General features: G+C 36.8%; 2 protein-coding genes across 2 annotated transcripts; both read left to right on the forward strand.

Annotated features, from left to right (window-relative positions):
• The first annotated feature begins 10,179 nt into the window (after positions 1-10,179).
• Positions 10,180-14,783, forward strand: LOC121960043 (proteinase-activated receptor 1-like). The gene is made up of 2 exons (XM_042509637.1): positions 10,180-10,328; positions 11,650-14,783. Exons 1-2 carry the CDS (start codon positions 10,250-10,252, stop codon positions 12,894-12,896), a joined length of 1,326 nt encoding a protein of 441 aa, XP_042365571.1. The 5' UTR covers positions 10,180-10,249; the 3' UTR covers positions 12,897-14,783.
• Positions 14,784-16,968: 2,185 nt separating this feature from the next.
• Positions 16,969-21,689, forward strand: f2rl1.1 (coagulation factor II (thrombin) receptor-like 1, tandem duplicate 1). Its single transcript, XM_042509307.1, has 2 exons — positions 16,969-17,121; positions 20,181-21,689. The coding sequence occupies exons 1-2, from the start codon at positions 17,052-17,054 to the stop codon at positions 21,236-21,238; spliced, it is 1,128 nt and encodes a 375-aa protein (XP_042365241.1). The 5' UTR covers positions 16,969-17,051; the 3' UTR covers positions 21,239-21,689.
• Positions 21,690-22,915: the final 1,226 nt, after the last annotated feature.

A 22,915-nucleotide genomic window follows, 5' to 3' on the forward strand; every position in this document is an offset into this window, starting at 1 on the left:
CAAAACACCTCCTCAAATCACCAAGTAAAAAAACAAAAAACACTTGACATCTTCTATGTTTCCACAGGAATGTGGGCTGCCTTTGGTTTCTGTTTTAACATGCACAATGTGAACTTCTGATGTTACGCCCACACACATGATCTTTGTCACTGTGTTGCACTCTTTTTTTCTGTTTTATGAGACACAAAGGTGATTGTGGTGAACAACACCCTTTTATTTTTATGTGACTTTGCCACATACTATTCACTGTACTTATTATTTTATTTTATTTTATTTTATTTTATTTATATTTTATTTTATTTTTATTTTATTTTATTTTATTTTTTTTATCTTATTTATTTTAAGTTTTTATTCCACATCTCCTTTTTCATACATGCTGTTGGAACTATATGATGCGTGACTGAAATTAAATGTACAAATCTATATGTCTTGAGGGGGATGTGGAATGAGCTCGTAAGCGGAAGAGGCGAGGAAATGTCTGCCTGCACATGATAAGCTTGTTTGAACACACACAGTTTTGTTTAGTCTTCACTTCCCCTCTTTATGTGTCATTTTAACGTGACGATATATGTCATATTTTGGTTCATAAACTCTTTAAGTTATGTGGTAATGCCAGTGATACATACATTTAGTACATTAAGTACATTTACTTAAGCTCTGTGCTTAAGTATAAATTTACTTGAGTATTTTCTTTTCATCCCACTTCATACTTTTGCTTCACTGAATTTCAGAGAGAAATATTGTACTTAATTTCGCTACATTTACCTGAAATCCTTAGTTACTTTAGAAATTAAAATATTTCCATAAAAACATAAAAAGAATGAATAAATATGATATATTTTTTTAATCAAACCACCCAATGGTATGTACAACTGAAATTATTAGTTGATTAATCAATTAGCTGATTGAGAGAAAATTAAACGGCAACTATTTCAGTCAATATTTAAGTCATTTTATTTTCTTCCTCTTTTTTATATAGTTTTGAGGGGTTTTTAAAGTGTTTTTTTCTTTTTCTTTTTCTGAATTGGATACTTTGGCAGTAATTTTTAAAAGCATTTAAGTAAATTTCCTCTCCTTTGGTTTTTTTTTTTTTTTTTTTTAATTTTTGGGGTGAATGTTTTTTTCTAGATTTTTCTGAATTACTTTTAGTTTTGAAATCTGGTTGGATTTCCCACTTTTCCTACTTGAAAAGTGACGTCGCTCCAGTTTTTAATTAAGTACATTTTCCTGAGATGTAAAGGAACTGAACACTTCCTCCACTTCACTTCACTAGTCAAAAGTATCTCATGTGCAGACACCAGCTGCAACCATATTACTACATTTAACTACAAATGTTTTCTATAATAACTGTAGGATTTTGTTAATCTCACTTTTACTTTAAAAGGGAACTCTGTTTGCTTGTATTGTGTCATAACTTTCAGGACACAGTTTGAAGCATTGATTCAGTATTTTTATTTATACATTCCAGTCACCATTTGATTATCTGAGTTTTGTGTCTGAGCACTAACACCCTGCTGATCCCAGATGTGGCTTCCCCCTCTTTTAACCCCTGGAAACCTGAGCAAATTGGCTTGATTTCTTAAAAAAATAAATAAATAAAAATCATGGGAAGAAGTCAATGAGCAATGACACAAGAAATTACCATTAATTGGTAATAAATGTATACAAAATAAAATGAAATGAAATAATTAATTAGTAATAATAATAATATTAAAAGCACAAAAGACTTACCTCAAAAAGTCTAAAAAGTAGTCTAAAAATAATTTATTAAAATAACAAAGAAAAGATATAGAAATAAAAAAAGACATTGACATGACCTGTTAAAAGTGCTTAAAAAATCATAATTCAATAACATGATTTTAAATATGTAATTATAAATAAAGTGTTTCCCAAGCTTTTCTCCTTTACCCCGTGGCATTTTTTCCTGAGCTTTATATTAAAATAATTTCTAAATTTACTGACTTTTTTCATTTTGTGGAACAAAACTTTTTGAAAGAAATCGTTCCAGTGTCCTTAGAGTTCAAAGTTTTAAATAGTTGTGAAAGGCGTCAGAAAAAAGAAAAGTCATGTTGCACCAGGTTTCAAAGGGTTAATCTTATCTGAGTCTGAGATGTGGTAGAGATGTTTTTAGTCCCAGCATCTGTGTGACCTCAGTCACACCAGGCAGATCTGAAATATCTGCCCTCCGCCTGTGACGTCACTGCTAACATGGAACTAAAAACATCAGATGACTCAAAGCGAGAGCAAACAGATGCATCTGCTCGGCGCTGCAGCTGAGTTCACCACCGTCACAAACACAACATAATGTTTGTTTACGTCAACGGGTTCTGTTTACTGTAAGATACTAAAGACAGACAATACAGAGTATAACTATACAAAAAAAATCATATCGCTTAAAAATCACAGAATAAAAAAACTACACACACACAACACATCACAAGTGAATGATTGTCAAAATGCATGTTAAGCAGTTATAATGCCACTGTTGGGTTAAGGTTAACCATAATTCTAAACCCATATCTTATCCAAACCTTACCCTGAACCCTGAGGGGTGCGCTACACATTCACAGGAGGAAAACATTATTTGGCTGGGGAACGCATTCAGATACAGCACGGCTCATTCTGCTGGCTACCCAACACAAACCGTATTTCAGAGCTTTGGGAAACTGCTTTTTGTTTAACTTCTTCAAAGTACACATCTGTTACTTGTTCAGTATTCATCATCTGCCACAATTCTGCTCTCTGTTTCTTACTTTTCCAAGGAAGCAATAAATCAAGTTTATTTTCCGAGAGGAACAACTTGTAACCGAGCATGTGAGGAGGAAACACAAAAATAACTTATGCTATACTGGAAATGTCCTGCCGGATTTAAACTTTACCCCAAAGGATGTTGGATCCTCACAGACTGTGTGCTGTGACCTTAGAAATGTTAGAAAGAACTGCCTGTGTTCCCCACAAGATGGGGGTATATCTCTTCATTATAGGACTGTTTTATGCCTTCTGTACATTGTATGACACCGCCATCATTTTCCTCTTACAGCTACAAGTTTGGACACAATTTAGAGTGCCATGTGAAAGGAATTACTCAATTATCTCCACAGTCCCTTAAGACCCAGATGAAATTACTGATAATCACTGATGGCACAGATAAACGGACCATTTGGATGGTTTCCTGTACTGCTCTTTAAACGTTTCTGCAGGACTTACATAAACAGCGATAAACACTGAGGTGAATGTCAGAATTATTAAAAAATATGTATGTTTTAATTTCTTTGGAGAAAAAACACACATCAATCATTTCATATCAACATGAATGAGATGTCTCTGTGTAATGTAAAAGGCCTCTCTCTCAGTGATGACGCCATAGATAATTAGCTCCTCACTTTTCCTAGTTTTGGTTTTTGTTTCACTTGACTGCAGTCATCGGTTTCTGTTTCCAGTGTCAGGAGGAGGCTGTCTACAGAGAAAAAGTTCAGAAAAACTTAACCATTCATAAAAATAAGTAGCAGAGACACAGTTAAAGAATGTTCTGGTGAACATATTGCAGATTTTGCAGCCGCAGGGACACATGTTTCCCTCTGGAGTTTGTGGAGACCAAAAACAGAGCTAAACTGTTTTTTAAAGTTAACTGCGGCTTTTTAGGCACTAAACTGTTTGTTAGATTACAATGTTATCTTTAAAAAAGTATTGCAATTTTTACTTAATGCCAATTTTGTGGGAATGTTCCCTTCTAGCTGGGTATACCCTCGCATCTAGTGTTTACGAGTGCACAGTTCTTTGCACTCAGCTTAATATTTCTGTATGACAGTGTTGTGGAAAAGTTGTTAAGTTTGAGTATTTTAATGTGATCAAGTCAATGTAAATTTTCCACTCTTAATCATGGCTTTAAAGGGCCGTCCATGCGCTCATAACTCATAAATACTGTAAATACAATATCACAGAGGAGCATGTGAAGGCAACATTACACTCTTGTTTGACATGTAAAATACTCTATATGAGACTAAATCATTAATCTGACAATTGTGTCTTTATCGGATTGTATTTATGGTGTTTATTTTATATATTCATGTACAATGAGCTGTGGCTCATTGAGTTCATTTCATTATTCTTCAGAGTAAAGACTGACTAAGAGTACAAGATTTTTCCACATTAGACGATGTCAAGAGAAGTAGCGCTAACACCTGGAAATGTTCCAGAACCACCGTGAAGCTGGAGTCATCGTGTAAGAGTGAGGTCAGAGTCGTGGGGCGGATTGAGAGAGGGGAAGGACATGTGAATAATGTGGCAAAACACTTTGTCACAAGTGTATTTTGTCAGCATGGTTTTGTGACTTGTGCTCGTGTGCCAACTTTGACTTTGGTTCAGAGTGACACGGAAGTTTTAATGAGTGTGCGGAATGGGAGTTAACCCTTTGAAACCTGGAATGAAATCACTTTTCTTGTGTTGCGTTCTGACATCTGCAAAGGTTTAAATGTTTGAAACATAAGCCGATTGGTTTGCTTTCTTTTGAAAACTAACTAAATAGGCGAGGAGTGTCTTGGCAGGTCACAAGTTGCAGGAAATCAGTAAGTGTGGAAAAAAAATCTTTTTTAAAGCAAGTGGGAAAAAAATGTCCAAAAACTAAATTTAGAATTATTATAATGTTATGTTTCAAATTGTTTTACTGAATGATTCTTATTATTTTAAAGAACTTTTTAAGTCATCTCCTTGTTTGTTTGTTTGTTGTTTTCATTTATTTTTCTTTGTTTTTTTGTTTTATTTTCTAATTTTTAGGTAATTATCTCCTACTATATACTTTTTGGGGTCGTTTCTTATTGTATTTTCCACCTTTTTTGTTAATAGGCCAATTTCCTCAGGTTTCAAGGGGTTAAAGAAAATAATGTATAGGATTTCTTCCCAAAATTCAAGAGAAAGTCAACACTCACCTGGCTGTCAATGTCTCATTCCATATTTTGGATCTGACTCTTCCCCCCTCACGAGATCTCTTTTGTCACAGGCCTTGACACTGCCCTCTTCACCGCAGTGTTTGTGGGTTCGATTTCAGCCTCGGCTCTTTGATGCATGTCATCCCCTCTCTCGCCTTCATGCTTAAGCTGTCCTATCTTCAGGCAAAAAACAAAAAATAAAAAATCTTAAAAAAATAAAACAAAATAAACACAAAAGGCGAAGTGACAATATGTGACGACTTGGGAAGAGAACATGTAGTCTGTTTTGTACGTATAGCCTCCACTGCAGGAGTTCTCAAAGTTTAGATGGTAGAGGGCCAATTTGGGGAGCTAGCATATAGGGCCATCCATACTGGAAATTCAGCTCAGAACACGAGCATTCATGACAGAACGTAATTCCTTAGTATAGTGGCAGACTCGCAATATGCTATTGTCCTTCTACTGGTTTTTCATTCCTAACCTGACAGACTCTTGGTAGGGGCACGCAGTTTGACGTAGTCGCTGTGTGAAAGTGACATTAGTGACACTGACCATGATTAAAATATAATGTCTGCATTTCATGTTCATGTTCAGGCCATTGGCCTGTGGGCTGCGCTTTGAGCAATAAACATGTAGTAATAATAATAATAATATAATAATAATAATAATAATAATTATTTATAAAGTGTCTTTAAAAACAGTTGTTTACAAAGTGCTTTGACAGACAAAGCAAAGGCAGGAACTAAAAAAAATAAACATCAACAATCAAGCCAAAAAGAGAAAGGTGTATGTATTTTGTTCAGTCAAAAAGGCCAGAACAAAATACATATACAAAGGTCAACAAGAATAAAGCACATTTTTAGAAGTTTTTAGAAAATATAAAAATAAATGCAATAAAAGACAATAGAAATAAATAAAAGAGGTAATCTAACAAGATGACAAGTTGACACGACATCACATCAGTGGGGTTAAAATAAAGATAGGATGATAAAAACAGATGAATAAGAGATAGATGAACAAGTAGATGACAAGATGGTAAAAGCAGGCCATAAGAATGATGGGGTACAAATACTGTAAATAGAGTAAGAGCAGTTAAATGAATAGAGAAAGAGATTTCAAAATAGAATAAAATAAAATTAAATGAAATGAAAAGTAAATAAAGGTGACATCAAATAAAAGCAAGTCTGTAAAAGGTAGTTTTAAGAAGTGACCTAAAAGATGACGGATGCTGCACACCTAATCTCCTCAGGCAGTGTTGCTTGTCTTGTCTTGACATCGGAATGTGGCACTATACTTCCTGTTTACAGTCCCCAAAGCATCATGGCAACTGTAGTTCTTTGTTATCAAGTTCCTGAAAACCTTAATAATCATCGAGTGTGATTATCATCCAAATAGAGGTAAAACAGAAACAGTAAGAGTGACAAAACTTTCAATATAAACTTTTTTCATGTTGCACTATCAGTATGTCCCATCAATGTGTCTCTCACATGGAGCTCCAAAACTCTCCTCCATCCATTCAGACATTTACATCAAAAGCTTTCACCTCTGCCAACAACTTTGTTTCCAAAAATTCATTTGAACTGATACAAGATTGCACTTGCATGGAAAAATACAGTTTGTGTTTTTCTCACGGATGAGATACTGCTGTGGTGCACAGTGAAAAGTTGTGGCTCTCGTATCTCCATGCCACCAGCTTGGTGTGTGTGTGTCATGTGTCAAATAATGAAGTGATCGATAAGCTCCATGCTCCTTTCACCAAATATGGTGAACATCATTCAGTCTTTCAACAGCACAACTGTGGGAAAAAAAGACACATCCTGCTCCACTCTCCGAAGCACTGCACTACTGCTAATAATACTTTCTGTATATTTTGAATGCAGGACTTTTACATGTAATGGTATATTTTTAGACTGTGGTACACTGCGGAATGTCTCATCTAGTCACCGGATTGAACATACTTCCACTTCAACTTCTGCACTGCTGTTTTAAAGGTAAACTTCAGTATTTTCCAACCTGGACCACGTTTTTGGTTAGACCCACATCACCCTCTCCAAGCAGAGTTTGGATTTCTGCCATGAGGGAGGAGATATAACTTTATACTTACATTTTCTTAAACAAATATCTCAGAACATTCGTGCCATCAGCTATTGGGTTTTTAAATAAGCTTTAGGCCCTGATATCCCGTATAATCATTGATGAACCTTCAGTGTTTTATATTCATTATAATCAACTATGATGACATCTACTGCACATGTTATGTTAGATGTATTTATGCCTTTATTTATTTGTTGTATGTATTTATTATGGTGTGAATTGGTTGTGTTGGCTACTGTTGCAAAACAAGTTGCCCCTCGGGGACAATAAAGACTTTCTAATCTAATCTAAGTGACTAATCGAAACATCATTTTTGATATTGGTGCTGTATTGAGCGAACCCGCTGCAGCAAGCAGCAGCAAAAACCTGTAACCTGGACAGCGTGGCCACTGGAATCAAACACCTGCAGCTCATCTCCTCCTCATCAGCCTCAGTATAAGATGCTTCACCTTCACTTTCGGCAAAATTATTCCAGTGGTGGTTACCGTCGGCCACTCTAAACTATTTATAGTTGGAATATTTGTTAAGTGTTATCACGTATATTTTCTAAGATGGCTTTGTCCTTGAGATCAGATTTTGCCAGTGTCTACTCCTCATGTCTGCGCTCATCTACAAGCAGTTCAGAGAGGATGCAGAAAGCAGAAACTACTCTGCCTGCCCACAGTCTCCATTAACCATTTTGTCTTATGCCAGCTGCCAGATCTAGAATTAAACTCACTGAACTTTTATCACGTCTTTTGAGCCTGCTTTTGGCCTCCAAATATTACCACAAACCAGCTGGATCAGCGAAAGATAAAGAAAAACATTTAACTTCTCTGTAAGGTCCAGTGATATCAGACTATTAGAATAACAATCTGAGCCTGTCAGAGGCAAAAACAAACTTTTTGTGTGGACCTAAGCTGACAGTGCACAATTGCCCTTAGGGATTACGCCTCAGCATGTTTTGCAGTCCCTCACAGTACTGTCTCACTTACACTGCACCATTTTCAGAAATTGTTGTCCCTCAGGCCACATTTAGACTAGAAAAAGGGAAAAGTCTTTCCTTTGTGTGTTTTTATGACGTTGTGAAAAAGTATACACAGATCTGCAAAAACAACTGAAAACTCTGTAGTACATACTGTAGTATGCATGCCAGGTCAGTAGTCGACTGTGTAACTTTTTAGAAGAACACCACACGCCTGCACATGAAGTAGTTCAAGTAGTTCAAGTAGTTCATATAAACAAGAAGACGATGGTGAATGTACGCACAAGATCACAATAGTGGTGCAATAAATCTACACTTTGCTGGTGGAGTTTTAATCTCAGTAAAATCAGAGGCTTAAACACACTTCATATTCCACAATTGTTGTTAATGTTGCACATGGATGTTTGACTGAAATGTAATGCGCATGTGCTAAGTGCAGCTATGATGTCATTGTTATCACAGGATCTGCAAATCACCAGTTAACACAGCGACAGAAAGGTCTACGTTTTCAAAAGATTACACTCTGGAACCCAGTTTGCATTTTAAGGCTCCTGAAACACTGTTGTCGTTTGAAGGAAAGGCCAAACTACAGCAAAAGTTTAACGTTTCATGCAAAAACCATAACTGTGTAACAGCTCCTTCAACATAAAATATGGGAATATAGAGTTCAGGTTAAAAAATCCTAAAGTTTCCCTTTAACCTCTCTAAAGAACCCAGAATTTAAATTCTGAAGGTCCCTTAAATTTTAATCTGTGCATGCTGAGACATGCTGTTAAAGAAGTGGCTTTAAAGAATGTTGCTTTCTTTAATAGATTATTTAACATCAGACACTTTCCTCTCTCTGATGGAAGAAAAACCCTCCTTCAGAAGATTTTTCTTCCACACACACACACACACACACACACGCACGCACGCACGCACGCACACACACACACACACACACACATGCACACTGATGCATCCTATACCTACTGCTGACTGTGGTTTTCATATTTTCACACATATAATATTTTCATATTAGAGGTGAGGTATTTTGAATTCGCACCACAAACATAACTGTTTCTTTATTACTGCAGGGAGGAAACTGCTGTATCACGTACATATCATCAAACAGTGCTGAGCAAACTCTGCCGTCATTAATTAGTTTTAACCCATTGAATCTAGAGCAAATCAGTTTGATTTCTTTCAAAAACATGGGGAAAAGATAACAATAAATTTAACGAGACACAGTCCAAAAATGAGTGAGAAATTAGTCAAAAAGCTGAAAAAACAACAACAAACAAAACAAACAAGAACATGACCTAAAAACTGTGTGTGTGTGTGTGTGTATATATATATTATTTTAACATGACTATAATCATATGGTTTTCTGAACTTTTTTTCTTAAATAATTTTGCCTTTCCTCCCCCTTTTTGAAAAACTAATTCTTAGGTAATTTTCTTGTCACATTTTCCACTGAGCTGTAGATTTGCTGGTTTACTGTTGTTGATCCAGGACCATTACTGCCATGTTGATCCTGGATCATTCGTTAATGTTGATCAAAGTCCATCAGTGCCATGTTGATCTTGGATCCTACACTGTAAAAAATAAAAAAAAACTTGTGATGATTCAGCTTGTTTTAGATAAATTTAAGGCAGCCCAGATACTGACTTTTTAAAGTTAAAACAAATACTTTCATATTGTAGTGTAAAGCACACTGCAAGTGTTTAGAATTTTCACATCTTCAGTGCATACATGAAAGTAAGACTGCCACAAAATCAGATATTCACTTCGTGTTTATCATGGCCGGCAGAGTTCATGATACTATAATAATATCTATAAAACGTTTAAAAATAAATACATTAAAATGGGATATTGCCGCTGTAGTGAGATGGTCTGGTTCATATTTGCTCTCAGCATTATCAATTGTAATTTTCTTGTTTGCAGTCTCACCGGTTTTCAGCAGAATCACAATAATAAAACAGAACTTTGTTTTCCCAATTACCTGTTCCTGTTATGGTGCATTTAGAGCTCAAAACATTAAAGTTTTGCTTGAATTTTGCTGCTGTGTGACGGGAAAAGTGACATCAGAGCGCAGGAATGTCTCCGCGTGCAGGCTGCAGTGGATTAGTGGACGGGGGCGTTCCGGACCCTCCGGACTGTGGGCGGAAACTCAACTCTATGATACACTCACCGGACGGTGACCAGCAACAGAAACAAGCGGAGGAGGCACGAGACGCACGGAGAGCCTCAACGCGGATTATCCAAAGATATTTTCGGCGGCAACATGTTTTCGGTGTGTGTCAAAATTTTGCTGTTGGTTTTGGTGTGTGCGCGTGCTGCCTCGGCTGCAACGAGGAGCAACGGTAAGAAGATTTCAAGTTTCTGTGTAAAACAACGTTTTAAACAAGATTTTTACAAGTTTCTTAAGAAAGATGTGTAACTTTGTACAGTAAAATATTATAGAACAATTCTAATGCTGTAGCCTATTGGCTACAGTATGATAACCCTGAAAATAGAAAATTATTAAGCAAATCAATTTGATGATAGATATAAAATCGTTTAAAGTATTTGTAAAATAGATTATAATGTAAAGTAAAATATAAAGTTAACATAAAGCGCAACATTGTCAAGTAAACAGTCAGGTCCAAACCTCTCAAATATGATGATTTTGTGTGTGTGTGTGTGTGTGTGTGTGTGTGTGTGTTGCTGTTGTTGTAATAATAATAATAGTAGTAAATTGAACATCTTTAGTTTATTTGACATTTTGTTCAAACAAAAAACGCAGTAGATGACGTCACCTTTTACAGTAAATCTTTTTTAAAAACCGTTAATTGTAGCTCTATTATAAAGAATTATAGACTGAAAACAGATTAATAAAAGAGAGATCTAAAAAAAGTTACTTTTATTATGGACTGAAGTTCATTGTTTGATTAATGTTGTGTAAAAAAAATGCCTATCATTACCTCCCATAGCCCAAGGTGACATCATCAAACGTCTTGTTTTGTCCAACCAAAACTTCACATTAAAAATGTATTCAGTTAGCAAAAACACAAAGCTTCGAATAACATATATTTTTTTTAAGAAGCTATGATAGGTGAATACTGTACTTTTCCCCCACGATTTTTGCTGACAAAATGACTGAAAAACTTGATTTGATTATTATTATTAAACTAGTCCATCGTTTTTTGTTTACATGTAAGTCCACTCATTAATTTAAGGATGTAATGTTTTCAATGTGTGTTCAAACCATTTTTATTATTAATTAGGCTGCTACTATTCTGATATATTATTATTATGATTATTTTAATTTTTTTATTGTTAATTTATGTATTTATTTTCCAACCCAGCATAGTTTTATATGGCTCAAGTTGACACGTGCAAATTATTTTTTTTTGTCTTATACTGAGATAAGAAATTAAATTTAATAAAATGTTTTTGTTTTTTTTAAGCAAATATTCATATTTGAGAATCTGGCAACGCTAAGTTATTGGCATGTTTGTTTAAAAAAAACAAAAATCTTATAAGATTAATCGATTATCAAAAACAATCATTTTATTTTCTGTCGATTTATCAACAGGTTTTTTTCTGCTCTATAATAAAAATCTCTACATAGATAATAAATCTATCTTGGAATACCCCGATTAAACATTCTTTCACCCTGACACATTTCTTTTCTCTCTCCAGACAGTGCAATAGGGAGGACCTTTGCCGCTTCAGACCGCTCAGTCACGGTTGAACCGATACCAGACCCTGATGACCCTGATTATGATTACACACTGAACAAAACTGGTCGGGTGCGGAATGAAACAACAGTCATCAGGACGCACATCTCTGAGGAGGCGCTGCTGTTTCTAACGGGCCCCGTGTCCACTGTCCTCATCCCTTCCTTCTACACGCTGGTCTGCCTCATTAGCGTTCCCATCAACATCTGTGCCGTGCTGGCCTTCGCTCGGAGGATCCGTCCAAAGAAGCCGGCCGCCATCTACATGCTGAACCTGGCCTGCGCTGACCTCCTCTTTGCCACGCTGCTCCCCTTCAAGATCTCCTACCACTTTGCTGGCAACAACTGGATGTTCGGCCCTGTCATGTGCCGCGTGGTCACTGCAGCTTTTTACTGGAACATGTACTGTTCTGTTCTTCTCATAGCGTGCATCAGCGTGGACCGGCTTCTAGCTGTCGTCTATCCCATCGACTCTCTGGCTTGGAGAAGGCCGAGGAATGCAACCATTGCCTGCATAGCAATGTGGGTTCTCTCCTGTGCTAGTTCAGTGCCCCTTGTCCTCTCTGACCAAACATTTCACCTGGAAGAACTGGGCATCACCACCTGCCATGACATCCAGCGCACGCACGATCTAATTGGGCACTACAAGATCTACTTCATCACCCTGTGCTGCGCCCTCTTCTTCCTGCCTCTGATCGTCATTGTGGTGTCCTACACTCGGGTGATCTGGTCGCTGAGCAGGGTCCCACGCGGGGTTCCAGGTCGCTCACGCAGAAGAACAAGAGCTGTGGTGATGGCTCTGACTGTGCTGGTGATGTTCTTGCTGTGTTTTACACCCACAAACTGTCTGCTCCTGGCACACTACCTGCAGTTCAACAAGGGCGTCGAGATGAGCCAGGACAACCCCGACGGCTCCTACGCAGTCTATCTGGTCTTTATGTGTTTGGGAAGTCTTAACTGCCTCCTGGACCCTCTGGTGTACTACTTTGGATCATCACAGTGCCAGAGACAGCTGTCCAGTGCACTTAGGTGTAAGAAGATTGTAAGGGGGAGCAGCAGCAGCCATTCGTCCTCTAATTCATGCCGATCCAGCAGCAGAACAATTCTGAAATCTGGCCGTACAGAGAACTCCACAATAAACTCTTCAGTCACCAAAACAGACTCTTTTCAAGCAAACCTCAACAGCCAGTACAAGAAGCTTCTGGTCTGATAGACTCACATGAAGCAGACATTAAGGCTTGTCCATTTTGGTTAATTTAGCTTTTGATAGGCCGACACCCATTAACTAGTAACTAAGTGGTTATTTTTTAAGAAACAAAGGAAGTCTATTACAAGTGGCATTTTGTTTGCGGTGCTCCATTGCCTCAGTGAGCTTTAGCACCACATTCCAAAGCGCTATCCATTTAAAGGTGGTGATATTTGAATGTTTGTGACATAAATGTCTTAACTTTTATGTTCTGTTTGCTTTGTTGACACGTTAACATGTGAAAACATGCCCATTAGGCTTGGGCAGTATCTAATTTTCCATATCCTCATACCAATCTTGAAAATTATACGGTATATAAATATATGTCATATATATATATATAAGTCTTATACCATAAATGGCCCAAAAATAAACTACTACTACCGTAGTCTATTCTGGTATACCCTCACTCATATACTCTGGTATATCCTGGTATACCTCAACACTGTGATAGCAACTAAGTGTAATACCCATCGCCCAATCTTTGAGGTGAAGCTCATTAGGCAATCAGCTGGTAAAGCTGCCGAGGTGCCGGAGCACATTGCTACAGGAAATAATGCCCATTCCAGCTTGACCCAATCAGTATACACCTTCATTTTGACCACAAAATCCCTATAGCATTGTTGACTATGTTAGCATCACAAGACATGCTGACAGTGCTAACAGTGGCGACCATGGTAACAGTGAGAGCACAGTAAACAAATGGGCTTTGCAGCTCAAAACTGAACTGCTTGCTCAATGTGGTGAGCTTGGGGATAACTGGAGGATGGGCACAATATTTCCAAAGCAACGTTGTTGGGTGAGAATGGCATTATTAGCTGTAAATTGCAGAATTTGCAACACTAGTTAACTAACTTTAGCTCCTACTTAGCCCGGTTCAGATTTACTGCAGTTAACCAAGGAGTAAAAATGAACCTGTAGACTGACGTGTAAATGGTTAGAAATCTTCCGGCAGTTAATTGACATTTAAAAGTTAACCGTTCAAAGTGACTTAACTGACTCCTACCTGTGATTTTAAGAAATATTTTATTATGAAGGCCAAGTAAAAGGAGCTAAAGAACACAGAGTTAATCTGCAGAGTTTATCTATCTGTATATTATTTCCTGATTAAAATAAGGGGAGGATAATTCAACCTATCATGCCAAAAGAAATACTTAAAACTCTTGGTTTCATAACAATGTGCCATGGCAGACGCACATGCCTTTGGACTTATAAATAAAGTAAAAAACGGACAGAAGGAAGGAAGAAAGTGAGATTAGATAAGAATGTGTTTTCTAGAACAATGTCGCTGAACATTTGATACTATGAAATGCTTTTATTTTTGCACTGTATATATGTAAGAGCTTATAAACTGCAAGATAACATGTTGGTATTACATTTAATGGAAGCAAATTGCTTTCTATTTTGTCTTTTTGTGTATTTTTCAATATGTATTTTTTGCTAAAAAGCGTATTTCAAAGCACTTATGTTTCACCTTTGCAAAGCTGTCATTCGTGTTTTACTTTGTACTCAGAAATATATTTTTACTACCTTTTTTGTTACCACTTTTGGTCTCTGAATATAATATTGTAATAGTGTTTTAAAGGTAACCAATGCATATTTGTTTCATGCTGCTCTCTGCTGGTCGGAATTGTGAAGTACTTAAAGTGTATCATATATGAGGCTGTTGCACCATTGTTCAGGTTCTTTTCTCCTCCAGCAGATAGCGCCACTGTTCTGTTAATTAAAGGTAACCTGAAGGATAGAATCTGACCTCAACTACCGCTTTCTCACTGTGTACTATTCACATAATCAGAAATCTTGTCATAGTGTAAAGGAACTACTGACTGAATAAATAGCATTGAATATCAATCCCAGCCAACACAGCTGGCTATTCTGTAGTTTATTTCACTTCTTTGAAGCAGTCTTATTTTTCTTTCAATATTCTTATGATACTGTCAAATCACAAAATTAAAAAATAAAAAATTGCCAATCACAATTTTTCAGGGGTCATTATCAAATTCTGATCAAGAACATAAAACAGAGGGTCACACTGGGACAGTCTGCATGATGGATGACAACGCACGTTTTTCATCATTAGGAAACAGTGAACAAAGACGCGTCTATTTGGGCAACCACACAGTAACCAAACTCTAACACTGCACTTAATAATAGCACGCCGCATCACACAGGCTGCACACACTCACCCTTGTGCATATTTTCACATATAAAGGCATGAAGTAGCTTCTGTTCTGCATTCTTCATAAGGTCACAGGTAATGAAGGAGAAAACAGAAGTGGGCCCAGCCGTGATCTTAATTATATCATATTTAAGGAAATGCTCCTGTTGGTCCTATTATGCTTGTTATTTTATAAATGACATGTATTCTGAAGTCAGTGTGGAAGATGTATCTTTTTAGTAACAGCAGCAGTACTGTGTAAAAAATACTTTGTTGCAAGTAAAAGTTCCAAATTCATACTGTACTGACGTAAAAGTACAAAAGAAAAAGCAAATACAGAAAGAAAAATGTAGAATGGCCAATTTCAGAGCAGCATATATACAGTATATATTGCTAGATTATTATTATTGATGCATTATATTTGTTAATCACTTAAATGGGCTAATTTAAACTACTGTGTATTAGCCTGAGTAATTCAATCCGTCATAATATATCATAAATCATTAACTGATATATATTTTGAATAAATAATCTCTGTAAAGTAATAAAATGTGTCAAATTATTGTTGCAGAGTAAAAAGTACAATATTAGCCTTTGAAATGTAGTGTGATGTAGCATGAAATGAAAACAGGTAAAGTACTAATACCTCAAGTCAATCATTGCAGAGGGCACTTGTCTCATTTGAAACCTGCTGCAACTTGTTCCTGCTGCAGCCCGTCCAACAAAAACATTCGCTTCATTTGCATGTGGGAAATGTTTTTTCAATTTTGTCAGAAAAATATCAACCCCTTAGGGCCTGCTTTAATATTACACACACTCATATCACTCTGCACACAAAATGTGCTTTTCATAATCAAGCTTGGAAAAAATATTATACATTAATATGAATTTCTACTTTAATTGGGTTCTTTTTTTAACCAATATCAGTACTAATCATAAATATCAAATATTCATTAATTTTCAGAATTGTAACCGTTTAAATGCCAGGTTTAGTCATGATGCCACTATGTTTTTAGATTAAAAAAAAACCCCACAAAAAATGAGTTATTTTCAATATGCAGCAAACTAAGTAGATTTTTTTGTATTACAGCCAAGGGTATGTCAATGACCAGCAGCAACACTGATTTTTATACATTATTATTTTTTGTGTGGTGTCAAATACTCACATTCATACCCCTCTGCACACAAAATGCGAGCCTCAAAATCAGTTTTTTTTTAAACTAACATCAGTACTTTTTTTCATGATGCCACTGTGTTTCTTTCTTTTCACCAAGCCTGGGATATGTCAGTGATAAGCAGCAACACTGATTGTGACAGTGCACCTAGTGGAAAATAGCATGTATTTTCTCCATATGCCAAATACACTGAAAATCGTAAAAATGACAAATTGCTAAGCAAAAGCCCAGGATGACAACCAGAAATTAAAAAAAAAAAAAAAAAAAAAAAAAAAAAAAAAAAAAAGGATATTTTAATGCTTCGGTGGCTATGGGATCAAAATTTGCACTTTGAATGGGTTTAAGTGGAGCATCTTTTGCACTAGATGTAACAATTTAGTGTCCGCTGTGTATTTTAGATTTACTGTTGGAGCTGAGCTGGAAATTCTAAGATTAAACAAAAATACACAATCCTGCCAAAAATGTATGCCATATGCATGAACGTATCCAAAATTATACCCAAAAAATGAAAAAAGGGAAAGCGCGTAAAATGCACCAAATAGTCCCTTAGGGCTAATTTTACCCCCCAAAACCTCAACCTAGAATTGCCTTTGTGACAAAAAGGCATCTTTAATACCTCCCAACAGCACGTGAACCTGCCCTGCGTAGGCGCGGTCATGTGACTCGGACACGGTGACATCACGCAGGTGTGTAAAACGTCTGGGTGAAGAAGACATGCCAGTTTAAACACCGACATAGAGCGGAGCAGACACACCCGGCACATACTGCATATTACTCTCTGCGGTCATGGCCGTGAGGACGCCATGGCTTCACCTGTTCCTGTTTTTATGTTGCGTGCACAGCTGCCTGTCCACAGGTAACGTTTCAGTTCTTTTTTTTTCATATCTGTTGGTTGTAATTGTCTGAACATTCAGATAACATATGATAAGGATCCACAGAGCGCTTTATTGTAGAGCATATGTCGAATGTATGCCCTGCGTGTTTGGTTTTTGGGTTCCTATAGGTTGGATTAGTTTGTCAGAGGTAGTTTGATCACACTATAACAAAGTTTTTATGTAAAGCGGATAGTTATAATGCAGATGAGTCATGTTCACAAGACGAAATGGAAGTAGAGAGAAGGTCAAAGTGATCACAGCTGAAAGAGTCCAGTGGTACAATGAAGTATCACAAAGCAGAAAACACTGACTCTACTACTGCACCCTAATTTAGTACAAATTCAAGGTACTTGTACTTACATTTTATGCTGTTTTATACCTCTACTAGCCTACATTTCAGAGGGAAATTTATTTTTTACTCCATAAATAGTATTTTTTTTTTAGCTCCACTACATTGATCTGATAACTTTAGTTACTTTACACATGACTGTTTTTATTCTTTTTTTTTTTTTTTTTTATCCCCTTCCTGTAAGTGAAATTATTTACATCTAGGTGAGGGAACAACTGATTATCAGCCTGGCTGATTATTTGGGATGATATCTGGCATTTTTAAGATTATCTGTGTTGGCATTTTATTTTAATGATTGCTGATAAAACTAAATAATTAAAAAGTGCAAATAAAGTGTCAGCATGGAAGGAACTCTTACTAAAACCTCAGGGAGCTATTTTTATTTCTTTTTTTATTTACATTTTCACTTGACTTTATTACAAAATAAATGCTGGGAACATGCTGTGTATGATGTTGAAAGGTTCAGTTTTGATTAAATGTTTGCTAAAGGCATTTAAATAAAGTTTTGTGTTGGAGTTTGTTATATTCCAAATTCTTTTCATTTTTATTGTAAATGCATATTGGTTCCAAATATCAGTTATTGTTTAACTACTAATAATCTGTATTGTTATCAGCCCCCAAAAAACAATAGTGGTCGACCCCTATTCCAGATGTGTTGATTTTGAATGTAATGTATGAAACTGGAGGATTAAATGTTCCTTTATGTATGGAGAAAATTCTACACCTTCTTAATCTAAATAAACTCAGTAAGTCGGTCAAATCATCAGTCAGTAAAATATTCATATGTTTTATTCCTATGGTGCAAGACAGTCCAAAAATCTTAGTAAAAATGAACAAAACAATCAACAGAATAAATGCTGCACAAGTTTTTGCAAAACCACAAACATTTGCACATTATGTGGCGGATACATTGAAACGTTACATTTCAACAATGCTTTGGTTAACCCTTTGAAACTTTTGCAAATTAGCTCAATTTCTTTCAAAACATGAGAAGACAGCAGCGAGCAACTAAAGAAAGAAATTAGTAAGAAGTACAAGAAAATTACCTTAAAAAAAAAAAAAAAGTCAGTTTAAAAAAACAACAACAACAACAAGGTAATGACCTGGAAAACTACTTTAAAATCATAACAATTTGTAACATAATTTCAAACGTGCAATTTTGATCATTATAAATATATATAAAATATATATCCAGTTTCAAAGTGTTAAAGGGATAGTCCCTTATTTTTCCTTTTTTTTTTTATTGTAGGGTTGAAATTTGTCCATAGACAGTATATTATTAACAGTAAATGTCAGTTGGCACGCCCCCAGTTTGGAGAAAGAGGCCTGAGTGCAACATGAATGCAATGTACTGCTGTGAATGCAGTCCAGCAATAAAATGTATTTTAGCCACATAAAAAAAATCCCACCTAGAAATCTCAATGTCAGTTTTAGTGAGCACTATATTAATAGTATTTTCACTATCTCACTCTCTTCAAAGCGAGACTTCATTGAGAAAAACAGTGATTTGAGCTTGTTGAACACAGGGGCTGCTCGTCTACTGCTGCCTTTGAACAGTTCATGTGATTGTGTTCTTGTTTGACTTTGCTGTTTAAAAGGTTTAGTTCATATTTCGCCAAAATCACACAACAACACAAAAACTAACAAATTGTTTGAAGCAGCTTATGCAGCTTATATATTTAGCTAAAATTACTGTTGTTCTTAATGCAGTCTGGCAGCTTTGACGAGAGCATAGTTCGGGTTGTTAATGGTGCGTCATAAACACTTTAACAGAGAAAATACTGTTATTACACTGAAAGCTAGTATTTTGTTATAATTTATTTTTTTATTGGGATAGAAAACATTTATTTTATAAAATTTTGTTATAATATATATAGATAGATATATATATATATTATATATATATATTATATTTTTTTTTTTTTTTTTTTTTTTTTTTTTTTTGCTGTCCCCCACCCCTCACCAGCAGTACATTGCTTAGTTTCCATGTCAGACTCCAGCCTGCCTCTCCAAACTTGGGGTATGCTGACTGACCTCTGCAGTAATACATTAACTTTGGATAAGTACTTTATATAACCCCACTTTAAAAAAAATCCAAACTACCCCTTTAAAGGTCTGAAAACTTAATTCACCACTGATTGAGTATATCTGAGCTTCACTTGAGGGCAAATTTAGTCAGTCTGACCATGATCTCTCTTGTGAATTCTCTTTGATCCCCTCTGGATCTTGCCCCTCTAAGGAAAACTAACAGATATTCGAATTATTTTATTCCTTCCGCCATCAGACTTTTAAATGCTGCTGACAGCAGTAACTTATGGTCATAAGGGTCAGTGCAGTAAATCTTGGGAGCAGCATGTTTTATGTATTTATTTATTTTATTCTTGTCACGGTATGTGTTGGGTAGCTTTATGGCTGAGTCTTTTGCCCATGCAGTGATCTACAGTATGTGTTGTTGCTGCTATGCTCAGGTTCTCCATCTGTCAGTCTATCGCGCCGACATGGCTATGTTTGAATGCTGCTGTTGACTGTGTGTGTTTTATACTGTCTTTACTGTTTTATGCGACTGGTCGACTGTAAACAGAATTGCCCATTTGGGATAAATAAAGCTGTCTCTGTCTCTCTATCTAAATTTGTAAAATGTTCCTGTATTTATTTCAAACTTGTTGCACTTCTGCTTTTCATATGAAACAGATAATAGAGGCTTCCCCTCTACAGAGACCAGCGATGGCGTGTTGGTCAGCTCCCAGGCCAAACACTTCCTGAGCAGTCGCCTCACAAGCATCTTCCTCCCAATCATCTACATCATTGTATTTGTTGTGGGACTTCCCTCCAATGCCTTGGCCATCTGGGTATTCTTGTTCCGGACCAAGAAAAAGCACCCATCTTCTATCTACATGGCCAACCTGGCTCTGGCTGACCTGCTCTTCGTCATTTGGGTCCCCTTAAAGATAGCATACCACTTAAACGGCAACGACTGGATCTACGGACAGGGGTTGTGCAAAGTGCTGGTGGCGTTTTTCTACAGCAACATGTACTGCTCCATCGCTTTCATCGCCTGCATAAGCGTCCAGCGTTACTGGGCCGTGATCCAGCCGTTCTCTCAGCAGCACAGGAGCAACAAAGTGGCTGTCGCCCTCTCCGTAACAATCTGGGTGGTGGTTTGGCTTCTCACCATCCCGCTCTACCTGTACGACCAGGAGGTCCGTGTTAGAGAACTCAACATCCTCACCTGCCATGATGTCACCAAGCCCAGCCAGAAGAAAATAGCAGCGGGCTACTTCCTGACGATGGGGACATTTGGATTTGTGGCTCCCACCATTGTGTGCATCATATCCTACGTCCTCATGCTCAAGGCTCTCCGGAACAGCATGGCGGACCCCACCATCGCCAAGAGGCGACGAAAGGCCATCGTCTTAATCATCACTGTGCTGGTGATGTTTTTAGTGTGCTTCACTCCCAGTAACATCATGCTGCTGGTGCACTACATCCTCCTGTTAGGTGGATCCAGCAACACGCTGTACGGATTCTACATCACCACCCTGTGCTTAGCCAGTCTCAACAGCTGCATCGACCCTTTCATTTACTACTTCATCTCCGAGGACTTCAGAGAGCACGTCAAGAACACGTTTCTCTGCAGGAGCGAGCGCTCAGTGGAGAGGAAGAAGGTCTCCTTCAGCGCCCTCAAGTACTCCAAGAAGAGCAGCACGTATACGTCCAATTCAGGGAACACTCAGAGCACCGAGTGCTAGTGCTGCGTTCGTTTTTTTAAGCTAATTCTCAAATCAGAGATTTCTTTACAGCGACTTTTTCTGTCTCTGGAGGAAATTTGTACCTCACTGAAGCTTTGAGCTATCTAAGTTACTGTTGTTTTTTTTTGTAAATATTTTTGGTAATACAGCTGATATTTAATGCACTTTGCTCGATGCAGTCTTCTGCAGTTTTATTGGATTTCCTTGAGACATAAATGATTGAACTTTGGTCTTTTTTTTCATGTATCTGATTTTTTTTTAAAGTCCACGCTATGATTTTCTCTCGTCAGTGTTCTGATGTGCCATGAAGAGATTTAGACCCTGGTTTAGCATGATGTATGACACAAGCTTGGCATAATGTATGTGTATATCGAGTGCGTTTTTGTACTAATCATTTTTATTTGCATAAATATATTTTAAAGTTTGCCAATAAAAGTAAAGGTACAATGTACAGCCTGTCACACGGTCTTCATGTCTTGAAAAGTCTCAAAAAGCATTGTACTTCGTTTCCCTAAAGAAGGTCTTAAAAGGTATTAAAAAAGTCTTATATTTAATTTCTAAAAGTCTCAGATATATTCTCTTTCCTGCTATGGGAAGTAATATTATTTATGAAATGTTTTGAACCTGGTTGTGGGCTCTCAGGATATGTTATACATCTACAAGCTAAATTTTTGTGATGATGGTCTTTTTTTGCTGCAGTAGGCTGTTCTGTTTTATGCCTCTGCAGCGGTGATAGCTGAGGCCGCACGCATTATGTTTTATCTGTTCATCCGTCCCATTGTTGTGAACGCAGTACCTCAAGAGCACCTTGAGAGAATTTCTTCAAATTTGGCACTAATGTCCACTTGGACTCAACAATGAACTGATGACATTTTGGTGGTCATAGTTCAAAGGTCAAGGTCATTGTAATATAGTGAACACGATATCTCAAGAACACCATAAGGATTTGGCACAAATGTTAAGCAATGCCCTGGATTCACATTCAGTGGGCCAAAGGGAAATACACATATGATAGCAACAAATTCAACAAAACTAAACAACTATCAGCAATGACTATCAAAAGTCACAAATTCCAAAAAAGAAAAAAATATGTAAAATTAATATTGAAACAGACTAAATTAAAAACAAATCTGCAACCAGAAAACGTAATAATTGCCCAGGTAAAAAAAAAAAAAATCATCCTGTAATTATACTGCCTTTATCATTCAGAAATCATGACACAACAATGCTGAGGATGACTCATTTTCACTCCTGCCACCCAGAAAGAAGCACACATTATCTGATTCTATTTTTAATTTGAATAGCACAGACAGGGTAGGACTTCAGCGTAAACAGCATTACTAATCTGGAAACTTATCTGGTAAAACTGTGCTGGAACAGAGTTCCCAAAATGAGTGTTTATCTGACAAATATGTTACATTTGAATCCATCCATTGTACACTTTTATAATTCTGAATATAGTTTTGTGGACATTTTTTCTACATTTTGAATATTTTTTGAGAAATCCTCCCCTAAACTAAATTTCAGCTCATTTTCTTGTCACCTTTTACTATTTTCCTGGCATTTCTGTGACATTTCTTGTCAAGTTGGTCATTGCCTTTCCCCCCCATGTTTCATTATCCTTTTGAAACGTGAGTGAATGGGAAGAAGCCAATGAGCAGCTTAACAAAAATGGCC

The sequence above is a fragment of the Plectropomus leopardus genome, chromosome 20 (assembly GCF_008729295.1).
Source record: "Plectropomus leopardus isolate mb chromosome 20, YSFRI_Pleo_2.0, whole genome shotgun sequence".
Taxonomy (NCBI): Eukaryota; Metazoa; Chordata; class Actinopteri; order Perciformes; family Serranidae; genus Plectropomus; species Plectropomus leopardus.